This window comes from Phasianus colchicus, chromosome 39, assembly GCF_987193195.1.
Source record: "Phasianus colchicus chromosome 39, bPhaCol1.hap1.1, whole genome shotgun sequence".
In the NCBI taxonomy this organism is placed as follows: Eukaryota; Metazoa; Chordata; class Aves; order Galliformes; family Phasianidae; genus Phasianus; species Phasianus colchicus.
In genome coordinates this window covers 1218788-1244693 of record NC_143474.1, presented here as the reverse complement: position 1 = coordinate 1244693, position 25906 = coordinate 1218788, and the positions used below count along the sequence as shown (strand labels likewise).

Here is a 25906-nt window from a genome sequence, read left to right as displayed (position 1 = left end):
ACTGGAACACCCCAAACCCTACAGAGATTCCCCCAACCAATGTCCCAATGGGGAAACCCCGCACCCTACCACCTTTCAACCCCAAACCCTACAGAGATTCCCCCAACCAATGTCCCAATGGGGAAACCCCACACCCCACCACCTTTAAACCCCAAACCCCACAGAAATGCCCCCAACCAACGTCCCAATGGGGAAACCCCGCACCCCACCACCTTTCAACCCCACTGGGGCACCCAAAACCCCACAGAAATGGCCCCAACCAACGTCCCAATGGGGAAACCCCGCACCCCACCACCTTTCAACCCCACAAAGACACCCCAAACCCCACAGAGATGCCCCCAACCAACCTCCCAATGGGGAAACCCCACACCCCACCACCTTTCAACCCCAAACCCTACAGAAATGCCCCCAACCAACGTCCCAATGGGGAAACCCCACACCCCACCACCTTTCAACCCCACAAAGACACCCCAAACCCCACAGAGATGCCCCCAACCAACATCCCAATGGGGAAACCCCAAATCCCACCACCTTTCAACCCCAAACCCTACAGAAATGCCCCCAACCAACATCCCAATGGGGAAACCCCAAATCCCACCACCTTTAAACCCCAAACCCTACAGAAATGCCCCCAACCAACATCCCAATGGGGAAACCCCGCACCCCACCACCTTTCAACCCCACTGGGGCACCCAAAACCCCACAGAAATGGCCCCCAACCAACGTCCCAATGGGGAAACCCCGCACCCCACCACCTTTCAACCCCACTGGGACACCCAAAACCCCACAGAAATGCCCCCAACCAACGTCCCAATGGGGAAACCCCGCACCCCACCACCTTTCCACCCCACTGGGACACCCAAAACCCCACAGAAATGCCCCCAACCAACGTCCCAATGGGGAAACCCCGCACCCCACCACCTTTCAACCCCACTGGAGCACCCAAAACCCCACAGAAATGGCCCCAACCAACGTCCCAATGGGGAAACCCCGCACCCCACCACCTTTCAACCCCACTGGGGCACCCAAAACCCCACAGAAATGGCCCCAACCAACGTCCCAATGGGGAAACCCCGCACCCCACCACCTTTCAACCCCACAAAGACACCCCAAACCCCACAGAGATGCCCCCAACCAACCTCCCAATGGGGAAACCCCACACCCCACCACCTTTCAACCCCAAACCCTACAGAAATGCCCCCAACCAACATCCCAATGGGGAAACCCCACACCCCACCACCTTTCAACCCCACAAAGACACCCCAAACCCCACAGAGATGCCCCCAACCAACATCCCAATGGGGAAACCCCGCACCCCACCACCTTTCAACCCCACTGGGACACCCCAAACCCCCATCCCCACCACCCCATCCACCCCTCTTCCCCTCTATAGGGCCACGACCCTAAATCCTACCGTCTCCTGGTGCCGGTGGCAGTCGGCAGACCTGACGGCACATGGCCACGAACCCGTGGAAGAATTTGGCCAAACTCTCATCCGTTTTCCTTTCCAGCCTGGCCAGGGCACGGAATCGACCCCAACGGAATCGTCGCGTTTCGGGTTCAAATTCCACCCCATAAGTGGAAACCACGCGGTAGAAGTCGGCTTGTTCGCGGCGCGTCCACCTGGAGGATGATGGGAGGGGAGGTTGGAGGTGGGAACCCGAAAGGTTTGTGGGGTTGAAGGGAAGAAATGGGGATTCAGGAAGACTTAAAACCCCGCAGGTGCCGCTACAGCATTTCAGAACTCAACACCAACCCCAAAAACCCAACACACGAGGTTCCACCAACCCCAAAACCCAACACACGTGGTCCCACCAACCCCAAAACCCAATAGATGGAGTCCTACCAACCCCAAAACCCAACACACAAAGTCCCAGAAACTAAAAACTCAACGTATGTGGTCCCACCAAACACAAAACCCAACACAGGACCTCCAAGACCCCAAAACCCAACACACGAGGTTCCACCAACCCCAAAACCCAACACACGTGGACCCACCAACCCCAAAACCCAATAGATGGAGTCCTACCAACCCCAAAACCCAACACACAAAGTCCCAGAACCCAAAAATTCAACATACGTGGTCCCACCAAACCCAAAACCCAACACAGGACCACCAAGACCCCAAAACCCAACACATGAGGTCCCACCAACCCCCAAAACCCAACACAGGAACTCCCAACCAACCCCAAAACCCAACACAGGACCTCCAAGACCCCAAAAGCCAACACATGAGGTCCCAACCAACCCCAAAACCCAACACACGATGTCCCACCAACACTAAAATCCAACACAGGACCTCCAAGACCCCCAAACCCAACACAGGACCTCCAAGACCCCAAAATCCAACACACAAGGTCCCAACCAATCCCAAAACCTAACACATGAGTCCCAACCAACCCCAAAACCCAACACAGGACCTCGAATACCCCAAAATCCAACACAGGATCTCCCAACCAACCCCAAAACCCAACACAGGACCTCGAATACCCCAAAACCCAACTTAGGACCTCCAAGACCCCAAAACCCAACACACAAGGTCCCACCAACCCCAAAACCCAACACAGGACCTCCAAGACCCCCAAAACCCAACTTAGGACCTCCTGACGCCCCCGAAACCCAACACATGAAGTCCCACAAACCCCAAAACCCATCTCAGGACCTCCAAGACCCCAAAACCCAACACACAAAGTCCCAACCAACCCCAAAACCCAACACAGGACCTCCCAACCAACCCCAAAACCCAACGCAGGACCTCCTAACCCCCAAAACCCAACCCATGAGGTCCCACCAACCCCAAAACCCAACACAGGACCTCCCAACCAACCCCAAAACCCAACGCAGGACCTCCAAGACCCCCAAAACCCAACACATGAGGTCCCACCAACCCCAAAACCCAATGCAGGACCTCCAAGACCCCCAAAACCCAACACATGAGGTCCCACCAACCCCAAAACCCAACGCAGGACCTCCTAACCCCCAAAACCCAACACATGAGGTCCCAACCAACCCCAAAACCCAACACAGGACCTCCCAACCAACCCCAAAACCCAACGCAGGACCTCCTAACTCCCGAAACCCAACACATGAGGTCCCACCAACCCCAAAACCCAACGCAGGATCTCCAAGACCCCCAAAACCCAACACAGGACCTCCCGATGCCCCCGAAACCCAACACATGAGGTCCCACCAACCCCAAAACCCAACACAGGACCTCCCAACCAACCCCAAAACCCAACACAGGACCTCCAAGACCCCCAAAACCCAACACATGCGGTCCCACCAACCCCCAAAACCCATCTTAGGACCTCCAAGACCCCAAAAGCCAACACACAAGGTCCCAACCAACTCCAAAACCCAACATAGGACCTCCCAACCAACCCCAAAACCCAATGCAGGACCTCCCGATGCCCCCGAAACCCAACACATGAGGTCCCACCAACCCCAGAACCCAATGCAGGACCTCCAAGACCCCCAAAACCCAACTTAGGACCTCCTGACGTCCCTGAAACCCAACACATGAGGTCCCACCAACCCCAAAACCCATCTCAGGACCTCCAAGACCCCAAAAGCCAACACACAAGGTCCCAACCAACCCCAAAACCCAACACAGGACCTCCCAACCAACCCCAAAACCCAACACAGGACCTCCAAGACCCCAAAAGCCAACACATGAGGTCCCAACCAACCCCAAAACCCAACACACGATGTCCCACCAACACTAAAATCCAACACAGGACCTCCAAGACCCCCAAACCCAACACAGGACCTCCAAGACCCCAAAATCCAACACACAAGGTCCCAACCAATCCCAAAACCTAACACATGAGTCCCAACCAACCCCAAAACCCAACACAGGACCTCGAATACCCCAAAATCCAACACAGGATCTCCCAACCAACCCCAAAACCCAACACAGGACCTCGAATACCCCAAAACCCAACTTAGGACCTCCAAGACCCGAAAACCCAACACACGAGGTCCCACCAACCCCAAAACCCAACGCAGGACCTCCAAGACCCCCAAAACCCAACTTAGGACCTCCTGACGCCCCTGAAACCCAACACATGAGGTCCCACCAACCCCAAAACCCATCTCAGGACCTCCAAGACCCCAAAAGCCAACACACAAGGTCCCAACCAACCCCAAAACCCAACACAGGACCTCCCAACCAACCCCAAAACCCAACGCAGGACCTCCTAACCCCCAAAACCCAACACATGAGGTCCCACCAACCCCAAAACCCAACGCAGGACCTCCTAACCCCCAAAACCCAACCCACGAGGTCCCACCAACCCCAAAACCCAACACATGAGGTCCCACCAACCCCAAAACCCAATGCAGGACCTCCGGACACCCCGCTAGATCATCCCGAAACCTCATCACCACCTCTGCTGTTTCTGCCTCCTGGCCATCTCCTTCAGCTTGCAGGCTGCCTCGCACCTCCTCCGCCTCCTCTCTCCCCGCGCGGCCGCCTCGACCCGCAGGCGTTGCCGGTGACACGAGCGTTGGCACGCGGCTACCAAACGGCGTAAGCGGGCCGTCAGCACCGAGCTGGCCGGCCACGTCACCAACTGGCCTGGAGGACCTTATGGGAAGGATATGGAGATAATGGGGTTAGGGAGAGATTTTTAGGAGGTCTTATGGGGGTTGGAGGGAGATACGCCATCCTATTGGGGTCAACTCCACCCCATAAGGGTGGAGATCCCAATAGGGACATGTCCATCCCTTTAGGGTCATCTCCATGCCAGTGGGAACATCCCCATGCCAATGGGAAAATCCCCATCCCATAAAGGTGGAGACCCCAATAGGGACATCTCCATCCCTTTGGGGTCATCCGCATCCCATAAAGGTGGAGACCCCAATAGGGACATTTCCATCCCTTTGGGGTCATCTCCATCCCAATAGGAACATCTCCACCCCAATGGGAAAATCCCCATCCCACAAAGGTGGAGACCCCAATGGGAACATCTCCATCCCTTTAGGGTCATCGCCATCCCATTGGGGTCAGCTCCATCCCATAGAGGTGGAGACCCCAATAGGGACATCTCCATCCCTTTGGGGTCAGCTCCATCCCTTTGGGGTCATCCGCATCCCATAAAGGTGGAGACCCCAATAGGAACATCTCCATCCCTTTGGGGTCATCTCCATCCCATAGAGGTGAAGACCCCAATAGGAACATCTCCATCCCACTGGGGATAACCCCATCCCATAAAGGTGGAGACCCCAATAGGGCCATCTCCATCCCTTTGGGGTCAGCTCCATCCCATAGAGGTGGAGACCCCAATAGGGACATCTCCATCCCTTTGGGGTCAGCTCCATCCCTTTGGGGTCATCCACATCCCATAAAGGTGGAGACCCCAATAGGGACATCTCCATCCCTTTAGGGTCATCTCCATCCCAATGGGGACATCCGCATCCCATAAAGGTGGAGACCCCCATAGGAACATCTCCATCCCTTTGGGGTCGTCTCCATCCCTTTGGGGTCAGCTCCATCCCATAGAGGTGGAGACCCCAATAGGGACATCTCCATCCCTTTGGGGTCAGCTCCATCCCTTTGGGGTCATCCGCATCCCATAAAGGTGGAGACCCCAATAGGGACATTTCCATCTCAACAGGGACATTTCCATCCCTTTGGGGTCAGCTCCATCCCATAGAGGTGAAGACCCCAATAGGAACATCTCCATCCCTTTGGGGTCATCTCCATCCCTTTGGGGTCAGCTCCATCCCTTTGGGGTCATCCGCATCCCATAAAGGTGGAGACCCCAATAGGAACATCTCCATCCCTTTGGGGTCGTCTCCATCCCTTTGGAGTCATCCCCACCCCCACAGAGATGAAAATCCCACACTGGGATCATCTCCACCCCAATAGGGTCACCCCATAGAGGCGAAGACCCCAAGGGCGCCGCGTCCCCAAACCCTTCCCACCCCATTACCTTCGTCCCCATCCACCACCGAGATCTCCTCGTCCAGCAGCATCAACGGGTCGCTCTGTAGGGACAAAAGGGCCACGAGGTGGGGAGCTGTAGGATCGCTGTAGGATCGTTATAGGATCTCTGTAGGATCTCTATAGGATCGGCCCCTGCTGCTCACCTCCTCGTCCCCCTCCTTCGCCGCCCCTTGGAGGGGTTTGTATTCGGGGTCTTCGCAGTCCTTGTCGAAATCCATGCTGGGTTGGGGGGACAGAAGGGACAACGGTGACACCCCCGACCCCAAAAAACCTCGTTAAACGACCCCAAAAAAGCTAACGACCCCATTAAGCTACCCCGACCCTACAGAGGTGCCTCAGAACGTCCTGAGAAAGGTTGAACTCATCCCGGCCAACGCCGGTCGGTATTAGCATGGCACAGTCATCAGCGGCACCGCCCCTAATTAGGGACCTCGTTAGGGTTGGGGACTTCGTTAGGGTTGGGGGACATCGTTGGGGTTGGGGACCTCGTTGGGGTTGGGGACATCGTTAGGGCTGGGACCTCGTTAGGGCTGGGGACCTCGTTAGGGCTGGGGACATCTTTAGGGTTGGGGGACATCATTAGCACTGGGGACCTCGTTAGGATTGGGGGACATCATTGGGGTTGGGGACCTCATTAGGATTAGGGGACATCTTTGGGGTCGGGGACCTCATTAGGGCTGGGGACATCGTTGGGGTTGGGGACCTCGTTAGGGCTGGGGACGTTGTTAGGGTGGGGGACATCGTTAGGTCTGGGATCTCGTTAAAGCTGGGGACCTCATTAGGGCTGGGGACATCTTTGGGGTTGGGGACCTCGTTAGGGCTGGGTGACATTATTGGGGTTGGGGACTCATTAGGGTTGGGAAACATCGTTGGGGTTGGGGACATGATTGGGGTTGGGGACCTCGTTAGGGCTGGGGGACATCTTTGGGGTCAGGGGACATCATTAGGGTTGAGGACCTCATTAGGGTGGGGGATCTCATTAGGGTTGGGGGACATCGTTAGGGTGGGGGACATCGTTAGGGTGGGGGACCTCGTTAGGATTAGGGGACATCTTTGGGGTCGGGGACCTCATTAGGGCTGCGGGACACGATTGGGATTGGGGACTCATTAGGGTTGGGGGACATCGTTAGGGTGGGGGACATGATTGGGGTTGGGGACTTATTAGGGCTGGGGACATCGTTGGGGTTGGGGACCTCGTTAGGGCTGGGGACATCATTAGGGTTGAGGACCTCATTAGGGTGGGGAACATCATTAGGGTGAGGGATCTCATTAGGGTTGGGGACATCTTTGGGGTCGGGGGACATCATTGGGGTTGGGGACTTATTAGGGTTGGGGACCTCGTTGGGGTTGGCGACCTCGTTAGGGCTGGGGACATCATTGGGGTTGGGGACATCATTGGGGTTGGGGACATCATTGGGGTTGGGGACATCATTGGGGTTGGGGACCTCGTTAGGGTTAGGGACCTCGTTAGGATTGGGGGACATCATAGAAGTTGGGGACCTCGTTGGGGTTGGGGACATCGTTAGGATTAGGGGACATCTTTGGGGTCGGGGACCTCATTAGGGCTGGGGACCTCGTTAGGGTGGGGGACATCGTTAGGGTGGGGGACCTCGTTAGGGCTGGGGGACACGATTGGGATTGGGGACTCATTAGGGTTGGGGAAATCGTTAGGGTGGGGGACATGATTGGGGACATCGTTGGGGTTGGGGACCTCATTAGGGCTGGGGACCTCGTTAGGGCTGGGGACCTCATTAGGGCTGGGGACCTCATTGGGGTTGGGGACCTCGTTAGGGCTGGGGGACATCTTTGGGGTCAGGGGACATCATTAGGGTTGAGGACCTCATTAGGGTGGGGAACATCATTAGGGTGGGGGATATCTTTGGGGTTGGGGGACATCATTAGGGCTGGGGACCTCGTTAGGGTGGGGGACATCGTTAGGGTGGGGGACATCGTTAGGTCTGGGACCTCATTAAAGCTGGGGACCTTGTTAGGGCTGGGAACACCTTTGGGGTTGGGGACATCGTTAGGGTTGGGGACACGATTGGGTCTGAGGGACATGATTGGGGTTGGGGACCTCATTAGGGTGGGGGACATCGTTAGAGTGGGGATCTCATTAGGGTCAGGAAGCTCGTTAAGGGTTGGGGTCACAGTGATGGTTTGGAGTCACAGTTATGGGATCTGGGGTCACAATTATGGGGTCAGGGTCACAGTGATGGGGTTTGGGATAACAACTATGGGGTTTGGGGTCACAGCAATGGGGTTTGGGGTCACATTTATGGTTTGGGGTCACAGTTATGGGGTCAGGGTCACAGTTATGGGGTTTGGGGTCACAGTGATGGGGTCAGGGTCACAGTGATGGGGTTTGGGATCACAGTGATGGGGTTTGGGGTCACAATGATGGGATTTGGGGTCACAGTGATGGGGTCTGCGGTCACAGTTATAGTTTGGGGTCACAATTATGGGGTCAGGGTCACAGTGATGGGGTTTGGGGTCACAGTGATGGGGTCAGGGCACATTTATGGTTTGGGGTCACAGTTATGGGATCTGGGGTCACAGTTGTGGGGTCAGGGTCACAGTGATGGGGTCAAGGGTCACAGTTATGGGGTCAAGGGTCACAGTTATGGGCTCAGGGTCACAGTGATGGGATTTGGGGTCACAGTTATGGGGTCAGGGTCACAGTGATGGGGGTTTGGGATCACAGTGATGGGGTTTGGGGTCACAGTTGTGGGGTCAGGGTCACAGTTATGGGGTTTGGGGTCACAGTGATGGGGTCAAGGGTCACAATTATGGGGTCAGGGTCACAGTGATGGGGTTTGGGGTCACAGGGATGGGGTTTGGGATCACAGGGATGGGATTTGGGGTCACAGTTATGGGGTCTGCGGTCACAGTTATAGTTTGGGGTCACAATTATGGGTTCAGGGTCACAGTGATGGGGTTTTGGGTAACAATTATGGGGTCAGGGTCACAGCAATGGGGCTTGGGGTCACATTTATGGTTTGGGGTCACAGTGATGGGGTCAGGGTCACAGTTATAGGGTCAGGGTCACAGTAATGGGGTTTGGGGTAACAATTATGGGGTCAGGGTCACAGTGATGGGGTTTGGGGTCACAGTGATGGGGTCAGGGCACATTTATGGTTTGGGGTCACAGTTATGGGATCTGGGGTCCCAGTTATGGGATCTGGGGTCACAATTATAGGGTCAGGGTCACAGTTATGGGATTTGGGGTAACAATTATGGGGTCAGGGTCACAGTTATAGTTTGGGGTCACAATTATGGGGCCAGGGTCACAGTTATGGGATCTGGGGTCCCAGTTATGGGATCTGGGGTCACAATTATGGAATCAGGGTCACAGTGATGGGGTTTGGGGTAACAATTATGGGGTCAGGGTCACAGTTATGGGGTCAGGGTCACAGTTATGGGATTTGGGGTCACAGGGATGGGGTTTGGGGTCACAGTGATGGGGTTTGGGGTCACAGTGATGGGGTCAAGGGTCACAATTATGGGGTCAGGGTCACAGTGATGGGGTTTGGGGTCACAGGGATGGGGTTTGGGATCACAGGGATGGGATTTGGGGTCACAGTTATGGGGTCTGCGGTCACAGTTATAGTTTGGGGTCACAATTATGGGGTCAGGGTCACAGTGATGGGGTTTTGGGTAACAATTATGGGGTCAGGGTCACAGCAATGGGGCTTGGGGTCACATTTATGGTTTGGGGTCACAGTGATGGGGTCAGGGTCACAGTTATAGGGTCAGGGTCACAGTAATGGGGTTTGGGGTAACAATTATGGGGTCAGGGTCACAGTGATGGGGTTTGGGGTCACAGTGATGGGGTCAGGGCACATTTATGGTTTGGGGTCACAGTTATGGGATCTGGGGTCCCAGTTACGGGATCTGGGGTCACAATTATGGGGTCAGGGTCACAGTTATGGGATTTGGGGTCACATTTATGGGATCTGGGGTCACAGTTATGGGGTCAGGGTCACAGTGATGGGGTTTGGGGTAACAATTATGGGGTCAGGGTCACAGCAATGGGGTTTGGGGTCACATTTATGGTTTGGGATCGCAGTGATGGGGTCAGGGTCACAGTGATGGGGTTTGGGATCACAGTGATGGGGTTTGGGGTCACAGTGATGGGGTCAGGGCACATTTATGGTTTGGGGTCACAGTTATGGGATCTGGGGTCCCAGTTACGGGATCTGGGGTCACAATTATGGGGTCAGGGGTGACAATTATGGGATCAGGGTCACAATGATGGGGTTTGGGGTAACAATTATGGGGTCAGGGCCAGAGCAATGGGTTTTGGGGTCACATTTATGGTTTGGGATCGCAGTGATGGGGTCAGGGTCACAGTTACGGGATTTGGGGTCACAGTTATAGTTTGGGGTCACAATTATGGGGTCAGGGTCACAGTGATGGGGTTTGAGGTCACAGTGATGGGGTCAGGGCACATTTATGGTTTGGGGTCACAGTTATGGGATCTGGGGTCACAGTTGTGGGGTCAGGGTCACAGTGATGGGGTCAAGGGTCACAGTGATGGGGTCAAGGGTCACAGTTATGGGCTCAGGGTCACAGTGATGGGATTTGGGGTCACAGTTATGGGGTCAGGGTCACAGTGATGGGGGTTTGGGATCACAGTGATGGGGTTTGGGGTCACAGTTGTGGGGTCAGGGTCACAGTGATGGGGTTTGGGGTCACAGTGATGGGGTCAAGGGTCACAATTATGGGGTCAGGGTCACAGTGATGGGGTTTGGGGTCACAGGTATGGGGTTTGGGATCACAGGGATGGGATTTGGGGTCACAGTGATGGGGTCTGCGGTCACAGTTATAGTTTGGGGTCACAATTATGGGGTCAGGGTCACAGTGATGGGGTTTTGGGTAACAATTATGGGGTCAGGGTCACAGCAATGGGGCTTGGGGTCACATTTATGGTTTGGGGTCACAGTGATGGGGTCAGGGTCACAGTTATAGGGTCAGGGTCACAGTAATGGGGTTTGGGGTAACAATTATGGGGTCAGGGTCACAGTGATGGGGTTTGGGGTCACAGTGATGGGGTCAGGGCACATTTATGGTTTGGGGTCACAGTTATGGGATCTGGGGTCCCAGTTATGGGATCTGGGGTCACAATTATGGGGTCAGGGTCACAGTGATGGGGTTTGGGGTAACAATTATGGGGTCAGGGTCACAATTATGGGATCAGGGTCACAGTAATGGGGTTTGGGGTAACAATTATGGGGTCAGGGTCAGAGCAATGGGGTTTGGGGTCACATTTATGGTTTGGGGTCACAGTTATGGGGTCAGGGTCACAGTTACGGGGTCTGGGATCACAGTTATAGTTTGGGGTCACAATTATGGGGTCAGGGTCACAGTGATGGGGTTTGGGGTCACAGTGATGGGGTCAGGGCACATTTATGGTTTGGGGTCACAGTTATGGGATCTGGGGTCCCAGTTATGGGATCTGGGGTCACAGTGATGGGGTTTGGGGTCACAGTGATGGGTTCAAGGGTCACAATTATGGGGTCAGGGTCACAGTGATGGGGTTTGGGGTCACAGTTATGGAGTCTGGGGTCACATTTATGGGGTTTGGGGTCACAGTGATGGGGTTTGGGGTCACAGTGATGGGGTCATGGCACATTTATGGTTTGGGGTCACAGTTATGGGATCTGGGGTCACAATTATGGGATCAGGGTCACAGTGATGGGGTTTGGGGTAACAATTATGGGGTCAGGGTCACAGTTATGGGGTCAGGGTCACAGTTATGGGGTCAGGGACCCCCACCGACCCGTCGCCGCCGTCCAGGCGCTGCTCAGCAGCGATGGCTTTCTCATCTGGTCCCCCAGCTTTCTCCAAGAAGCAGAGCGTGGGGTCGGCCCTCATGGTGTTGTATTTCTCATACCCTATAAAACCAAAAAAAACACAAACAACCTCACGTCCTCGACCCCAAATCCTGAGATTTGAACCCCAAATTTGCCCCCCCCCCAGACCCCAAGAAAATGAAGGGTACGAACCGTGCTTGAAGACGCCGATGAGGAGGGATTTGTCAGCCTCTGCATCCCACCAGGCTGTGGGGACCTCGAGTTGTTCCACCAATGGGAACCAGATGTCGACCTCGCTGTGGGGTGGGAAGGGGGGAAAATGGGGTGGGAATCCTATAAGGGGTGTGGGGGTTATGGGGGGGTAATGGAGTGGGGGTGGGGGAAGGACACAATGGGGTTTGGGGAAACTAAAATGGGGGTGGAGGAGCTCAAAATGGGGATGGAGGAACCCAAAATGGGGATGGAGGGCCTCAAAATGGGGATGGAGGAGCCCAAAATGGGGATGGAGGAGCCCAAAATGGGGATGGAGGAGCCCAAAATGGGGCTGAGGAACCAAAAATGGGAATGGAGGATCCCAAAATGGGGATGGAGGGCCACAAAATGGGGATGGAGGGCCACAAAATGGGGATGGAGGACATCAGAATGGGGATGGAGGACCTCAGAATGGGGATGGAGGAATCCAAAATGGGGCTGAGGACCACAAAATGGGGTGGAGGACCACAAAATGGGGCTGGAGGACCTCAGAATGGGGATGGAGGACCTCAGAATGGGGATGGAGGACCTCAGAATGGGGATGGAGGAGCCCAAAATGGGGCTGGAGGAGCCCAAAATGGGGCTGGAGGAGCCCAAAATGGGGCTGAGGAACCAAAAATGGGGGTGGAGGAACCCAAAATGGGGGTGGAGGAGCCCAAAATGGGGATGGAGGGCCTCAGAATGGGGCTGGAGGACCTCAAAATGGGGATGGAGGGCCTCAAAATGGGGATGGAGGACCTCAGAATGGGGATGGAGGAATCCAAAATGGGCCTGAGGACCACAAAATGGGGATGGAGGACCTCAGAATGGGGCTGAGGAACCCAAAATGGGGCTGGAGGACCTCAAAATGGGGATGGAGGAATCCAAAATGGGGTTGGAGGAATCCAAAATGGGGTTGGAGGAATCCAAAATGGGGATGGAGGAATCCAAAATGGGGATGGAGGCCCTCAGAATGGGGGTGGAGGATCCCAAAATGGGGATGAAGGGCCTCAAAATGCGGTTGGAGGGCCTCAAAATAAGGCTGGAGGAACCCAAAATGGGGATGGAGGGCCTCAAAATGGGGCTGGAGGATCCCAAAATGGGGATGGAGGATCCCAAAATGGGGATGGAGGATCCCAAAATGGGGATGGAGGGCCTCAAAATGGGGATGGAGGGCCATAAAACGGGGATGGAGGACCTCAGAATGGGGATGGAGGAGCTCAAAATGGGGCTGGAGGATCCCAAAATGGGGCTGGAGGGCCTGAGAGAATCCCAAATTGGGTCTGGGGGATCCCAAAGAACCCATAATTGGGTTGGATGAGCTGAAAAATGGGTCAGGAGGACCTGAGAGAATCCCAAAACAGATCTGGGGGACACCAGAAAACCACAAAAAGGGCTGGGAGACAACGAAGAAGGACTGTGGGACCCCAAAAAATGGGTCTGAGGGACCCCAAAATGGGTCTGGGGGATCCCAAAAGAAACTCACCTGGCCATGGCCCCTGCCAGAACCTTCTCAGCCTGGTCCCCAATCACCTCCTGGCGCAGGTAATACAGCATCCGCACCCGGAGCAGCACCCTGGGGACCCCAAAAAGAAATCCCATAAGGTTTTGGAGGGGGGGGAAAGGGGAAGAAAACCTGAGAGATAAGGGGAGCCTGAGGAGAAAAGCCAACAGAGAAGAAGATCCCAAGGAGAAAACCCAACAAATAATGGGATCCCAAGGAGAAAACTCAACAGATAAGACGATCCCAAAGAGAAAACCCAACAGATATGGGGACCCCAAAGAGAAAACCCAACTGAGAAGAAGATCCCAAGGAGAAAATCCAACAGATAAGGGGAACATAAGGAGAAAACCCAACAGAGAAGGGGATCCCAAAAGAAAACCCAACAGAGAAGAAGACCCCAAGGAGAAAACCCAACACAGAAGAAGATCCCAAAGAAAAAACCCAACAGAAAAGAAGATCCCAAAGAGAAAACCCAACAGAAAAGAAGATCCCAAAGAGAAAACCCAACAGAAAAGAAGATCCCAAAGAGAAAACCCAACTATAAGGGGACCCCAAAGAGAAAACCCAACTATAAGGGGACCCCAAAAGAAAACCCAACAGAGAAGAAGACCCCAAGGAGAAAACCCAACACAGAAGAAGATCCCAAAGAAAAAACCCAACAGAAAAGAAGATCCCAAAGAAAAAACCCAACAGAAAAGAAGATCCCAAAGAGAAAACCCAACACAGAAGAAGATCCCAAAGAGAAAACCCAACTATAAGGGGACCCCAAAGAGAAAACCCAACTATAAGGGGACCCCAAAGAGAAAACCCAACAGAGAAGAAGACCCCAAGGAGAAAACCCAACACAGAAGAAGATCCCAAAGAAAAAACCCAACAGAAAAGAAGATCCCAAAGAGAAAACCCAACTATAAGGGGACCCCAAAGAGAAAACCCAACAGAGAAGAAGATCCCGAGGGGAAAACCCAACAGATAAGGGGATCCCAAGGAGAAAACCCAACAGAGAAGAAGATCCCAAAGAGAAAACCCACCAGATAAGGGGAACCCAAAGAGAAAACCCAACAGAGAAGAAGACCCCAAGGAGAAAACCCAACAAATAATGGGATCCCAAGGAGAAAACCCAACACAGAAGAAGATCCCAAAGAAAAAACCCAACAGAGAAGAAGATCCCAAGGAGAAAACACAACAGAGAGGAAGATCCCAAAGAGAAAACCCAACTATAAGGGGACCCCAAAGAGAAAACCCAACAGAGAAGAAGATCCCAAAGAGAAAACCCACCAGATAAGGGGACCCCAAAGAGAAAACCCAAGAGAGAAGAAGACCCCAAGGAGAAAACCCAACAGAGAAGAAGATCCCAAGGAGAAAACCCAACAGAGAAGAAGATCCCAAGGAGAAAACCCAACAGAGAAGAAGATCCCAAGGAGAAAACACAACAGAGAGGAAGATCCCAAAGAGAAAACCCAACTATAAGGGGACCCCAAAGAGAAAACCCAACAGAGAAGAAGATCCCAAAGAGAAAACCCAACAGATAAGGGGATCCCAAGGAGAAAACCCAACAGATAAGAGGATCCCAAAGAGAAAACCCAACAGAGAGGAAGATCCCAAGGAGAAACCCACCAAATACGGGACCCCAAAGAGAAAACCCAAGAGAGAATAAGACCCCAAGGAGAAAACCCAACAGAGAAGAAGATCCCAAAAAGGAAACCCAACTATAAGGGGACCCCAAAGAGAAAACCCAACAGATAAGGGGATCCCAAGGAGAAAACCCAACAGATAAGGGGATCCCAAGGAGAAAACCCAACTATAAGGGGACCCCAAAGAAAAAACCCAACAGAGATGAAGATCCCAAAAAGAAAACCCAACAGAAAAGACAACCCCAAGGAGAAAAGCCATCAAAGTTTGAGTCCAGCATGGAAAAAAAAAACCCAACAGGTATTGGGACCCCAAGAAAAAAAATGGATCCCGTAACAGGACCCCAAAGACCAAACCCATCAGAAATGGGATTTGGGGGAGGATTTGGGGCCCCCCAAACTCACTTGTTGCACTGATGCTTGAGGTGTTTCTTGTAGCTCTCATCCTGGAACAGCGCATCCGGGTTGTATTTTCGGATCCACTCCGCTTTGTGGACGTCGAAAGCGTTTTGGGATTTCACCTTCTTCCCTTTCCGACCCCGAGGGACTGGGATGGAGAGTCCTGTAGGGATGAAAAAGAAAGAAAAAATGTCAACCGGGGACCCCCTGAGGGGTCCCCATCTGCTTTGTGGCACATCCAGAGCCTCACCCGAATGATTTTGGAGCTCCTTGGCCTTGCCGTTCTCGTTAGGGCTGATGAGATCCCAAATGAAGGCTTTGATGCTCTCGTCGCCCCGGTAGTGGAGGAGGCAGTAAATCAAGATGGCCCTACAGATGGTTTCCACGTCCCGTTCCGAAAGGCGGCGTTTGAAACGTCCGTGGGAGAGGATTTCCCTCCATCGACCCCAGCTGTGGGGGGAGGAAGGGGTGGGAATTAGGGGGGGGTGGGCAATGGGGGGAGACCGAAAACCCGAATCGGCTCATGGTTGGCAGCGGAAGGGATCGAAATGGTGTTTTCTCCCCAAAATTTCCTCCTGGTTTGGCACCAAAATGGCGTTTCGTCGACAAGATTTGCTTGTGGTTGGCACCAAAATGGCTCAAAATGGCTTTTTCCCCAAATATCTACTCGTGGTCGGCAACAAAATGGCTCAAAATGGCTTTTTCCTCCCCAAATTTGCTCATGGTTGGCACTAAATGGCTCAAAAATGGCATTTTCCCCAAATATCTACTCATGATCAACACCAAAATGGCTGAAAATGGCTTTTTCCCCAAGTATCTACTCATGATCGACACCAAAATGGCTGAAAATGGCTCTTTCCCCAAATATCTACTCGTGGTTGGCACCAAAATGGCTCAAAATGGCTTTTTCCCCAAATATCTACTCGTGGTTAGCAACAAAACAGCTCAAAATGGCATTTCCCCCAAAATTTGCTTCTACTTGCCACCAAAATGGCTGAAAATGGCTTTTTCCTCAAATTATCTACCCATGGTTGGCACTAAAATGGCTCAAAAATGGCATTTTCCCCAAATATCTACTCATGGTTGGCATGAAAATAGCTCAAAATGGCTTTTTCCCCCTAAATTTGCTCATGGTTGGCACCAAAATAGCTCAAAAATGGCTTTTTCCCCAAATATCTACTCATGATCAACACCAAAATGGCTGAAAATGGCTTTTTCCCCAAATATCTACTCATGATCGACACCAAAATGGCTCAAAATGGCATTTTCCTTCCAAATTTGCTCATGGATTGGCACCAAAATGGCTCAAAAATGGCTTTTTCCTCAAATATCTACTCATGATTGGCACCAAAATGGCTGAAAATGGCTCTTTCCCCAAATATCTACTCGTGGTTGGCAACAAAATAGCTCAAAATGGCTTTTTCCCCCTAAATTTGCTCATGGTTGGCACCAAAATGGCTCAAAATGGCTTTTTCCCCAAATATCTACTCGTGGTTGGCAACAAAATGGCTCAAAATGGCTTTTTCCCCAAATATCTACTCGTGGTTGGCAACAAAATGGCTCAAAATGGCTTTTTCCTCCCCAAATTTGCTCATGGTTGGCACTAAATGGCTCAAAAATGGCATTTTCCCCAAATATCTACTCATGATCGGCACGAAAATGGCTGAAAATGGCTCTTTCCCCAAATATCTACTCATGATCGACACCAAAATGGCTGAAAACGGCTTCTTCCCCAAATATCTACTCATGATCGGCACCAAAATGGCTCAAAACAGTTTTTTCCCCCTAAATTTCTACTCATGGTTGGCAACAAAATGGCTGAAAATGGCTTTTTCCCCAAATATCTACTCATGATTGGCACTAAAATGGCTCAAAATGGCTTTTTCCCTCTAAATTTGCTCATGGTTGGCACCAAAATAGCTCAAAAATGGCTTTTTCCCCAAATATCTACTCATGATCAACACCAAAATGGCTGAAAATGGCTTTTTCCTTCCAAATTTGCTCATGGTTGGCACCAAAATGGCTCAAAATGGCTCTTTCCCCAAATATCTACTCATGGTTGGCACCAAAATGGCTGAAAATGGCTCTTTCCCCAAATATCTACTCGTGGTTGGCAACAAAATGGCTGAAAATGGCTTTTTCCCCAAAATTTCCTTCTAATTGTCACCAAAATGGCTCAAAATGGCTTTTTCCCCAAATATCTACTCATGATTGGCACCAAAATGGCTCAAAATGGCTTTTTCCCCCCCAGATTTCCTTCTTGCTTGCACCAAAACGACTCAAAATTGCATTTTCCCCCCCAAAACGTATCATTTCCCCCCAAAAAATCTGCTCCTGGTTGTCACCAAAACAACTCACGCCCCAACCCCAGCCTTCCTCCATCCCCATCCTCTACCTCAGGACCACCTCCCAAACCCAAACACGGAGCCTCTTTCACCTCCCCACCCCTTTTTTTGCTGCTTTTCACCCCAAAATCAACCCCTATCGAGGCTCACCCGTAGACCAGCAGATGCTTTTCCACTCGGAAGCAGTCGGTGCGGCCGTAGGGATGCAGGATGTGGGGTTGCTGCTGCTGCTGCTGCTGTTGTTGCTGTTGCCTCTCGTGCCTCCTGGCTCGTGGTTTCTCCTCATCCTCGCTCTCCAGGTCTGAAAATTCCACCAGGTCGTCGTCCCTCAACGTGCTGAAGTGCCTGGTCTGCTTGCGGACGCGCGGCGTGTCGATCACCAGGTTGTTCTATGGGGGGAAAGGGGGGGAAAAAGGGGGAAAAGGGGGGGAAGAGGGGGGAAGAGGGGGGAAAGGGGGGAAAAGGGGGGAAAAGGGGGGAAAAGGGGGGAAAGGGGGGAAAAAGGGGGAAAAAGGGGGAAAAGGGGGAAAAGGGGGAAAAGGGGGGAAGAGGGGGGAAGAGGGGGGAAGAGGGGGGAAGAGGGGGGAAGAGGGGGGAAGAGGGGGGAAAGGGGGGAAAGGGGGGAAAAGGGGGGAAAGGGGGGAAAAGGGGGGAAAGGGGGGAAAGGGGGGAAAGGGGGGGAAAGGGGGGAAAGGGGGGAAAGGGGGGAAAGGGGGGAAAGGGGGGAAAGGGGGGAAAGGGGGGAAAGGGGGGAAAGGGGGGAAAAGGGGGGAAAAGGGGGGAAAGGGGGGAAAGGGGGGAAAGGGGGGAAAGGGGGGAAAGGGGGGAAAGGGGGGAAAAGGGGGGAAAAGGGGGGAAAAGGGGGGAAAGGGGGGAAAGGGGGGAAAGGGGGGAAAGGGGGGAAAGGGGGGAAAGGGGGGAAAGGGGGGAAAGGGGGGAAAGGGGGGAAAGGGGGGGAAAGGGGGGGAAAGGGGGGAAAGGAGGGGAAAGGGGGGAAAGGGGGGGAAAGGGGGGGAAAGGGGGGGAAAGGGGGGGAAAGGGGGGAAAGGGGGGGAAAGGGGGGAAAGAAGAGCCCAGATTGGGAGCGTTAACATCTGCAGGTGCTGGTTAACATCTCTAGGGGCTCGTTAGCATCGTTAGGTGCTCATTAGTATCTCTAAGTGCTCATTAGCATCTCTAGGTGCTCCTTAGCATCTTCAGGTGCTCCTCACCATCGTTATTTTCACATCTCTAGGTGCTCATTAGCATCTTTCGGTGCTCATTAGCACCTCTAGGTGCTCATTAGCATCTCTATGAGGTCCTTGGCAACTCTAGCTGCTCATTAGCATCTCTTGGTGCTCATTAGCATCTCTTGGTGCTCCTCAGCATCGATATTTTGACATCTCTAGGTGCTCATTAGCATCTCTTGGTGCTCCTCAGCATCGTTATTTTGACATCTCTTGGTGCTCATTAGCATCTTTCGGTGCTCATTAGCATCTCCAGGTGCTCATTAGCATCTCTATGAGGTCCTTGGCATCTCTAGCTGCTCATTAGCATCTCTTGGTGCTCATTAGCATCTCTTGGTGCTCCTCACCATCGCTATTTTCACATCTCTAGGTGCTCATTAGCATCTTTCGGTGCTCATTAGCATCTCCAGGTGCTCATTAGCATCTCTATGAGGTCCTTGGCATCTCTAGCTGCTCATTAGCATCTCTTGGTGCTCATTAGCATCTCTTGGTGCTCCTCAGCATCGTTATTTTCACATCTCTAGGTGCTCATTAGCATCTTTCGGTGCTCATTAGCACCTCTAGGTGCTCATTAGCATCTCTATGAGGTCCTTGGCAACTCTAGCTGCTCATTAGCATCTCTTGGTGCTCATTAGCATCTCTTGGTGCTCCTCAGCATCGTTTTTTTGACATCTCTAGGTTCTCATTAGCATCTTTCGGTGCTCATTAGCATCACTATGAGGTCCTTGGCATCTCTAGCTGCTCATTAGCATCTCTTGGTGCTCATTAGCATCTCTTGGTGCTCCTCACCATCGCTATTTTCACATCTCTAGGTGCTCATTAGCATCTTTCGGTGCTCATTAGCACCTCTAGGTGCTCATTAGCATCTCTATGAGGTCCTTGGCAACTCTAGCTGCTCATTAGCATCTCTAGGTGGTCCTCAGCATCGTTATTTTAACATCTGTAGGTGCTCATTAGCATCTCTAGGTGCTCATTAGCATCTCTTGGTGCTCCTTAGCATCGTTATTTTGACATCTCTTGGTGCTCATTAGCATCTTTAGGTGCTCATTAGCATCTCTATGAGGTCCTTGGCATCTCTAGCTGCTCATTAGCATCTCTTGGTGCTCATTAGCATCTCTTGGTGCTCCTCAGCATCGTTATTTTGACATCTCTTGGTGCTCATTAGCATCTCTAGGTGCTCATTAGCATCCTTTGGTGCTCATTAGCATCTCTATGAGGTCCTTGGCATCTCTAGGTGCTCATTAGCATCTTTTCGTGCTCATTAGCATCTCTATGAGGTCTTTGGCATGTCTAGGTGCTCATTAGCATCTTTTGGTGCTCATTAGCATCGTTAGGTGCTCATTAGCATCGTTAGGTGTTCCTTAGCATCTCTAGGTGCTCCTTAGCATAGTTATTTTGACATCTCTTGGTGCTCATTAGCATCATTAGGTGCTCCTTAGCATCATTAGGTGCTCCTTAGCATCATTATTTTAACATCTCTAGGTGCTCATTAGCATCTCTAGGTGCTCATTAGCATCATTAGGCGCTCCTTAGCATCATTAGGTGCCCTCTACCACCTCCAGGTTCTCTTTAACACCCAGATCAGCACCCTGCCCCCATGGACCCACCCAGCACCCACCCAGCACCCACCCAGCACCCAACCCACCTTGCTGTTGAGCAGATCGAGGTCTAAATCAGCTTTTTTGGCCCATTTTTGCCAAAAATTGGGATCATCCAAAGCGATGTCGGTGCGGTTTTCCGAGGCGACGAAACTGGCCTGAGGTGGAAGGGGAATGGAAAAGGAGACAGAATTCAGACATACAGAAAGAAGAAGAAAAAAAAAAACACCTAAAAGGATGGGAAATAAGGAAAAAAAGGAAGGATTTTGGGGAGGGGAAACCTTGGCAAAAGTGGAGCCTTTCCCCTCGCTCTCGATGGTGATGGTGGTGGTGCGACGCAGCAGGATCTGATCAATGTCTTCCTCGCAGAACTTGGAGCCTTCATCATCCTCCTCCATGATGGCAGCGTAGGCACCCTTACGAAGGAGGTCCTCGATCTCCTTTTTGGAGAATTGTTGGATCTGTGGGGTGGGGGAAAGGATAAAGGGTGGTTTTGGGGTCTTGGGATCAGCCCCGAAGGTAAATATTGGGATGCCAGTGCTGTGTTGTGGGGTTTTCCCAAGCAAAGTTGCGGTCTTGACCTCAAAATTCTCAGGGAGGAGACAAAATGTGAGGTCTGTTGCTCTTGAAAACCCAAAACATGGGATATTCACCCCATGTTTTTCATGAAGAACCCAAAACTTGGGATATTCACCCCATGATTCACTTGGGAAAACCCAAAGCTGGGATCTTGACCTCAAAATTCTCATGGAGAAATCAAAACTTGAAGTCTATTTCTCTTAAAAACCCAAAACTTGGGATCTTCACCCCATGTTTCGCTTGGGAAAACACAAAGTTGCGGTCTTGACCTCAAAATTCTCATGGAAGACCCAAAACGTGAGGTCTGCTGCTCTTGAAAACCCAAAACTTGGGATCTTCACCCCATATTTCTCTTGGAAAAGACCAAAACTTGGGATCTTCACCCCATGTTTCTCTTGGAGAACCCAAAACTTGGGATCTTCACCCCATGTTTCGCTTGGGAAAACCCAAAGCTGGGATCTTGACCTCAAAATTCTCATGGAGGACCCAAAATGTGAGGTCTGTTGCTCTTGAAAACCCAAAACTTGGGATCTTCACCCCATGTTTCACTTAGGAAAACCCAAAGCTGGGATCTTGACCTCAAAATTCTCATGGAGGAACCAAAATGTGAGGTCTGTTGCTCTTGAAAACCCAAAATTTGGGATCTTCACCCCATGTTTCGCTTGGGAAAACCCAAAGTTGGGGTCTTGACCTCAAAATTCTCATGGAGAAATCAAAACTTGAAGTCTGTTTCTCTTGGAGAACCCAAAACATGGGATCTTCACCCCATATTTCTCTTGGAAAACACCAAAACTTGGGATCTTCACCCCATGTTCTACATGGAGAACCCAAAACTTGAAGTCTGTTTCTCTTGGAGAACCCAAAACTTGGGATCTTCACCCCATGTTTCTCTTGGAAAACCCCAAAACTTAGGATATTCATCCCATTTTTCTCTTGGAAAAGATGAGGTCTTCACCCCTCATTTCTCAAGAAAAACCCCAAATATTGGCTTTTCCAACCCCATTTCTTATAGAAAACCCCAAATATTGGCTTTTCCCACCCCATTTCTTATAGAAAACCCCAAATATTGGGTCTTAACACCCCACTTCTCATAGAAAACCTTAACATTGGGTCTTCCCATCCATAGAAAAACCCCAATATTAGCTTTTCCCACCCTGTTTCTCATGGAAAACCCCAAATATTGGCTCTTCCCACCCCATTTCTCATGGAAAACCCCAAATATTGTGTCTTCAGACCCTGGTTTTCATAGAAAACCCCAAACATTGGGTCCTCACACCCCATTTCTCACAGATAATCCCAAATATTGGGTCCTCACACTCCATTTCTCATGGAAAACCCCAAACATTGGCTCTTCAGACCCCATTTTTGATAGAAATCCCCAAATATTGGGTCTTAACACCCCGTTTCTCACAGATAATCCCAAATATTGGCTTTTTGCACCCCATTTCTCAAGGAAATCCCCAAACATTGGGTCATCCCACCCCATTTCTCATAGAAAAACCCAAATATTGGCTCTTCTCACCCCATTTCTTATAGAAAACCCCAAATATTGGCTCTTCCCACCCCATTTCTTATAGAAAACCCCAGATATTGGGTCTTAACATCCCGTTTCTCACAGATAACCCCAAATATTGAGTCTTCACACCCCATTTCTCATAGAAAAACCCAAACATTGAGTCTTCCCACCCCATTTCTTATAGAAAACCCCAAACATTGAGTCTTCCCACCCCATTTCTTATAGAAATCCCCAAATATTGGGTCTTAACACCCCGTTTCTCATAGAAAACCTTAACATTGGGTCTTCCCATCCAATTTCTTATAGAAAAACCCCAAATATTGGCTCTTCCCACCCCATTTCTTATAGAAAAAAACAAATATTAGGTCCTCATACTCCATTTCTTATGGAAAACCCAAAATATTGGCTCTTCCCACCCCATTTCTTATAGAAAACCCCAAATATTGGCTCTTCCCACCCTGTTTCTCATGGAAAACCCCAAACATTGAGTCTTCCCACCCTATTTCTTATAGAAAACCCCAAACATTGAGTCTTCCCACCCCGTTTCTCATGGAAAACCCCAAATATTGGCTCTCCCCACCCCATTTCTTATAGAAAACCCCAAATATTGGTTCTCCCCATCCCATTTCTTATAGAAAACCCCAAATATTGGTTCTCCCCATCCCATTTCTTATAGAAAACCCCAAATATTGGCTCTTCCCATCCCATTTCTCATGAAAACCTCGAACATTGAGTCTTCAGACCCTGTTTTTGATAGAAAACCCCAAACATTGAGCCTTCACACCCCATTTCTTATAGAAAAACCCAAATATTGGGTCCTCTCCACCCCATTTCTCATGGAAATCCCCAAACATTGAGTCTTCCCACCCTATTTCTTATAGAAAACCCCAAATATTGGCTCTTCCCACCCCGTTTCTCACGGAAAACCCCAAACATTGGCTCTTCCCACCCCATTTCTCATAGAAAACCCCAAATATTGGCTCTCCCCACCCCATTTCTTATAGAAAACCCCAAATATTGGCTCTTCCCATCCCATTTCTCATGAAAACCTCGAACATTGAGTCTTCAGACCCTGTTTTTGATAGAAAACCCCAAACATTGAGCCTTCACACCCCATTTCTTATAGAAAAACCCAAATATTGGGTCCTCTCCACCCCATTTCTCATGGAAATCCCCAAACATTGAGTCTTCCCACCCTATTTCTTATAGAAAACCCCAAATATTGGCTCTTCCCACCCCGTTTCTCACGGAAAACCCCAAACATTGGCTCTTCCCACCCCATTTCTTATGGAAAACCCCAAATATTGGCTCTCCCCACCCCATTTCTTATAGAAAACCCCAAATATTGGCTCTTCCCATCCCATTTCTCATGAAAACCTCGAACATTGAGTCTTCAGACCCTGTTTTTGATAGAAAACCCCAAACATTGAGCCTTCACACCCCATTTCTCATGGAAAACCCTGAACACTGAGTCTTCAGACCCCGTTTTTGATAGAAATCCCCAAACATTGACTCTTCCCACCCCATTTCTCATGGAAAACCCCAAACACTGAGTTCTTCAGACCCCGTTTTTGATAGAAAACCCCAAATATTGTGTCTTAACACCCCGCTTCTCACAGATAACCCCAAATGCTGGCTCTCCCCACCCCATTTCTCACAAATAACCCCACAAATCCCATCTTCCCACCCCCGTTTCCCCTCGGACGACTCCTTACCCCGGCGATGTTCCCCTCCCGGCCGCTCATGGATTGCAGCACAGCCTTATCCAGGCCCAGCTTCAGGCTGGCTTTGTCAAACATCTCCCTCTCGTAGGAGTTTCGTGTGATGAGGCGATAAACCTTCACTGCTTTGCTCTGCCCGATGCGGTGGCACCGAGCCTGCGCCTGGGGGTGCAAAAGAAAAGGGTGAGGAGGGGGCTGTGGGGTCCCCAAAACCCATCCGGGTGGAAGCGACGGAGCCACAAAACCCAACGAGACAATGGGATGGCAAAAAAGTGGCCCTAAGGACTAAAATCCCGTAAAAATGGAGTCAGTCGGGAGCCAAAATCCCAATAAAATGGGGGCAGTGGGGTCTCAAGGGCAAAATCCCATCGAAGTGGGGTCAATGGGGCAAAAAAATCCCAATAAAATGGGGTCAGTTGGGTTTCAAAGACAAATACTATAGAGATGGAGTCAATGGGGCAAAAAAATCCCAATAAAATGGGGTCAGTAGGGTCTCAAAGACAAAATACTATAGAGATGGAGTCAATGGGGCAAAAAAATCCCAATAAAATGGGGTCAATAGGGTCTCAAAGACAAAACCCTATAAAAATGGAGTCAATGAGGCATCAAAAACCGAATAAAATGGGGTCAGTTGGGTCTCAAGGGCAAAATCCCATTGAGATGGAGTCAATGAGGCAAAAAAATCCCAATAAAATGGGGTCAGTGGGGTCTCAAGGGCAAAATCCTATCAAAATGGGGTCAATGGGGCAAAAAAATCCCAATAAAATGGGGTCAGTTGGGTTTCAAAGACAAAATACTATAGAGATGGAGTCAATGAGGCAAAAAAATCCCAATAAAATGGGGTCAGTGGGGTCTCAAAGACAAAATCCCACCAAAATGGAGTCAATAGGAACACCAGAGTCCCATCAATGGGGCACCAAACCCCAAATCCCACCAAGATGGCACCCACTGCTCCCCAAATCCCATTGAGATGGCATCAAGGGGACCCCAAATCCTAATCCCACAAGAAGAATTCCTCCAGGACCCCAAACCTAACATCCTACAGACACAGGACCCCAAACCAACATCCCACAAGAAGAACACCCCCAAATCCAACACACCCTACAGACACAAAACCCCAAAACCCAACAAAACCCCAAACCCAAGACCCTACAGACACAAAACCCCAAACCCAAGACCCTACAGACACAAAACCCCAAACCCAACACTCTACAGACATGAAACCCCAAACCCAACACATCCTAAACACACAGAACCCCAAACCCAAGACCCTACAGACACAAAACCCCAAACCCAACACCCTACAGACACATGACCCCAAACCCGACACAACCTACAGACACAAAACCCCAAACCCAACATCCTAAACACACAGAACCCCAAACCCAAGACCCTA

At 51.1% G+C, this 25906-nt stretch overlaps 1 protein-coding gene, 1 long non-coding RNA gene, 1 other non-coding gene and 1 pseudogene across 3 annotated transcripts in view; 1 reads left to right on the top strand and 3 right to left on the bottom strand.

Annotated features, from left to right (window-relative positions):
• CHD8 (chromodomain helicase DNA binding protein 8) overlaps positions 1-25906 on the bottom strand; it is an 86978-nt gene that overhangs the window by 22086 nt on the left and 38986 nt on the right. The window contains exons 18-30 of the mRNA XM_090130109.1: positions 24505-24672; positions 20976-21155; positions 20742-20852; positions 18021-18259; positions 15776-15975; positions 15532-15688; positions 13481-13570; positions 11956-12059; positions 11730-11844; positions 6094-6169; positions 5937-5991; positions 4390-4588; positions 1415-1623 (exon numbers count right to left, since the gene is read on the bottom strand). Coding sequence (XP_089986235.1) covers positions 1415-1623; positions 4390-4588; positions 5937-5991; positions 6094-6169; positions 11730-11844; positions 11956-12059; positions 13481-13570; positions 15532-15688; positions 15776-15975; positions 18021-18259; positions 20742-20852; positions 20976-21155; positions 24505-24672 — 1903 coding nt within the window. The remainder of the gene's footprint in view (positions 1-1414; positions 1624-4389; positions 4589-5936; positions 5992-6093; positions 6170-11729; positions 11845-11955; positions 12060-13480; positions 13571-15531; positions 15689-15775; positions 15976-18020; positions 18260-20741; positions 20853-20975; positions 21156-24504; positions 24673-25906) is intronic.
• Positions 6281-6362, bottom strand: LOC116235269 (small nucleolar RNA U6-53/MBII-28). Its single transcript, XR_004168313.2, has one exon. It is a non-coding gene; the product is annotated as a small nucleolar RNA U6-53/MBII-28 (small nucleolar RNA).
• LOC149913301 (uncharacterized) lies at positions 13599-15487 on the bottom strand (annotated as a pseudogene).
• LOC149913300 (uncharacterized) lies at positions 19072-20236 on the top strand. Its single transcript, XR_016461328.1, has 3 exons — positions 19072-19124; positions 19185-19486; positions 19547-20236. It is a non-coding gene; the product is annotated as an uncharacterized LOC149913300 (long non-coding RNA).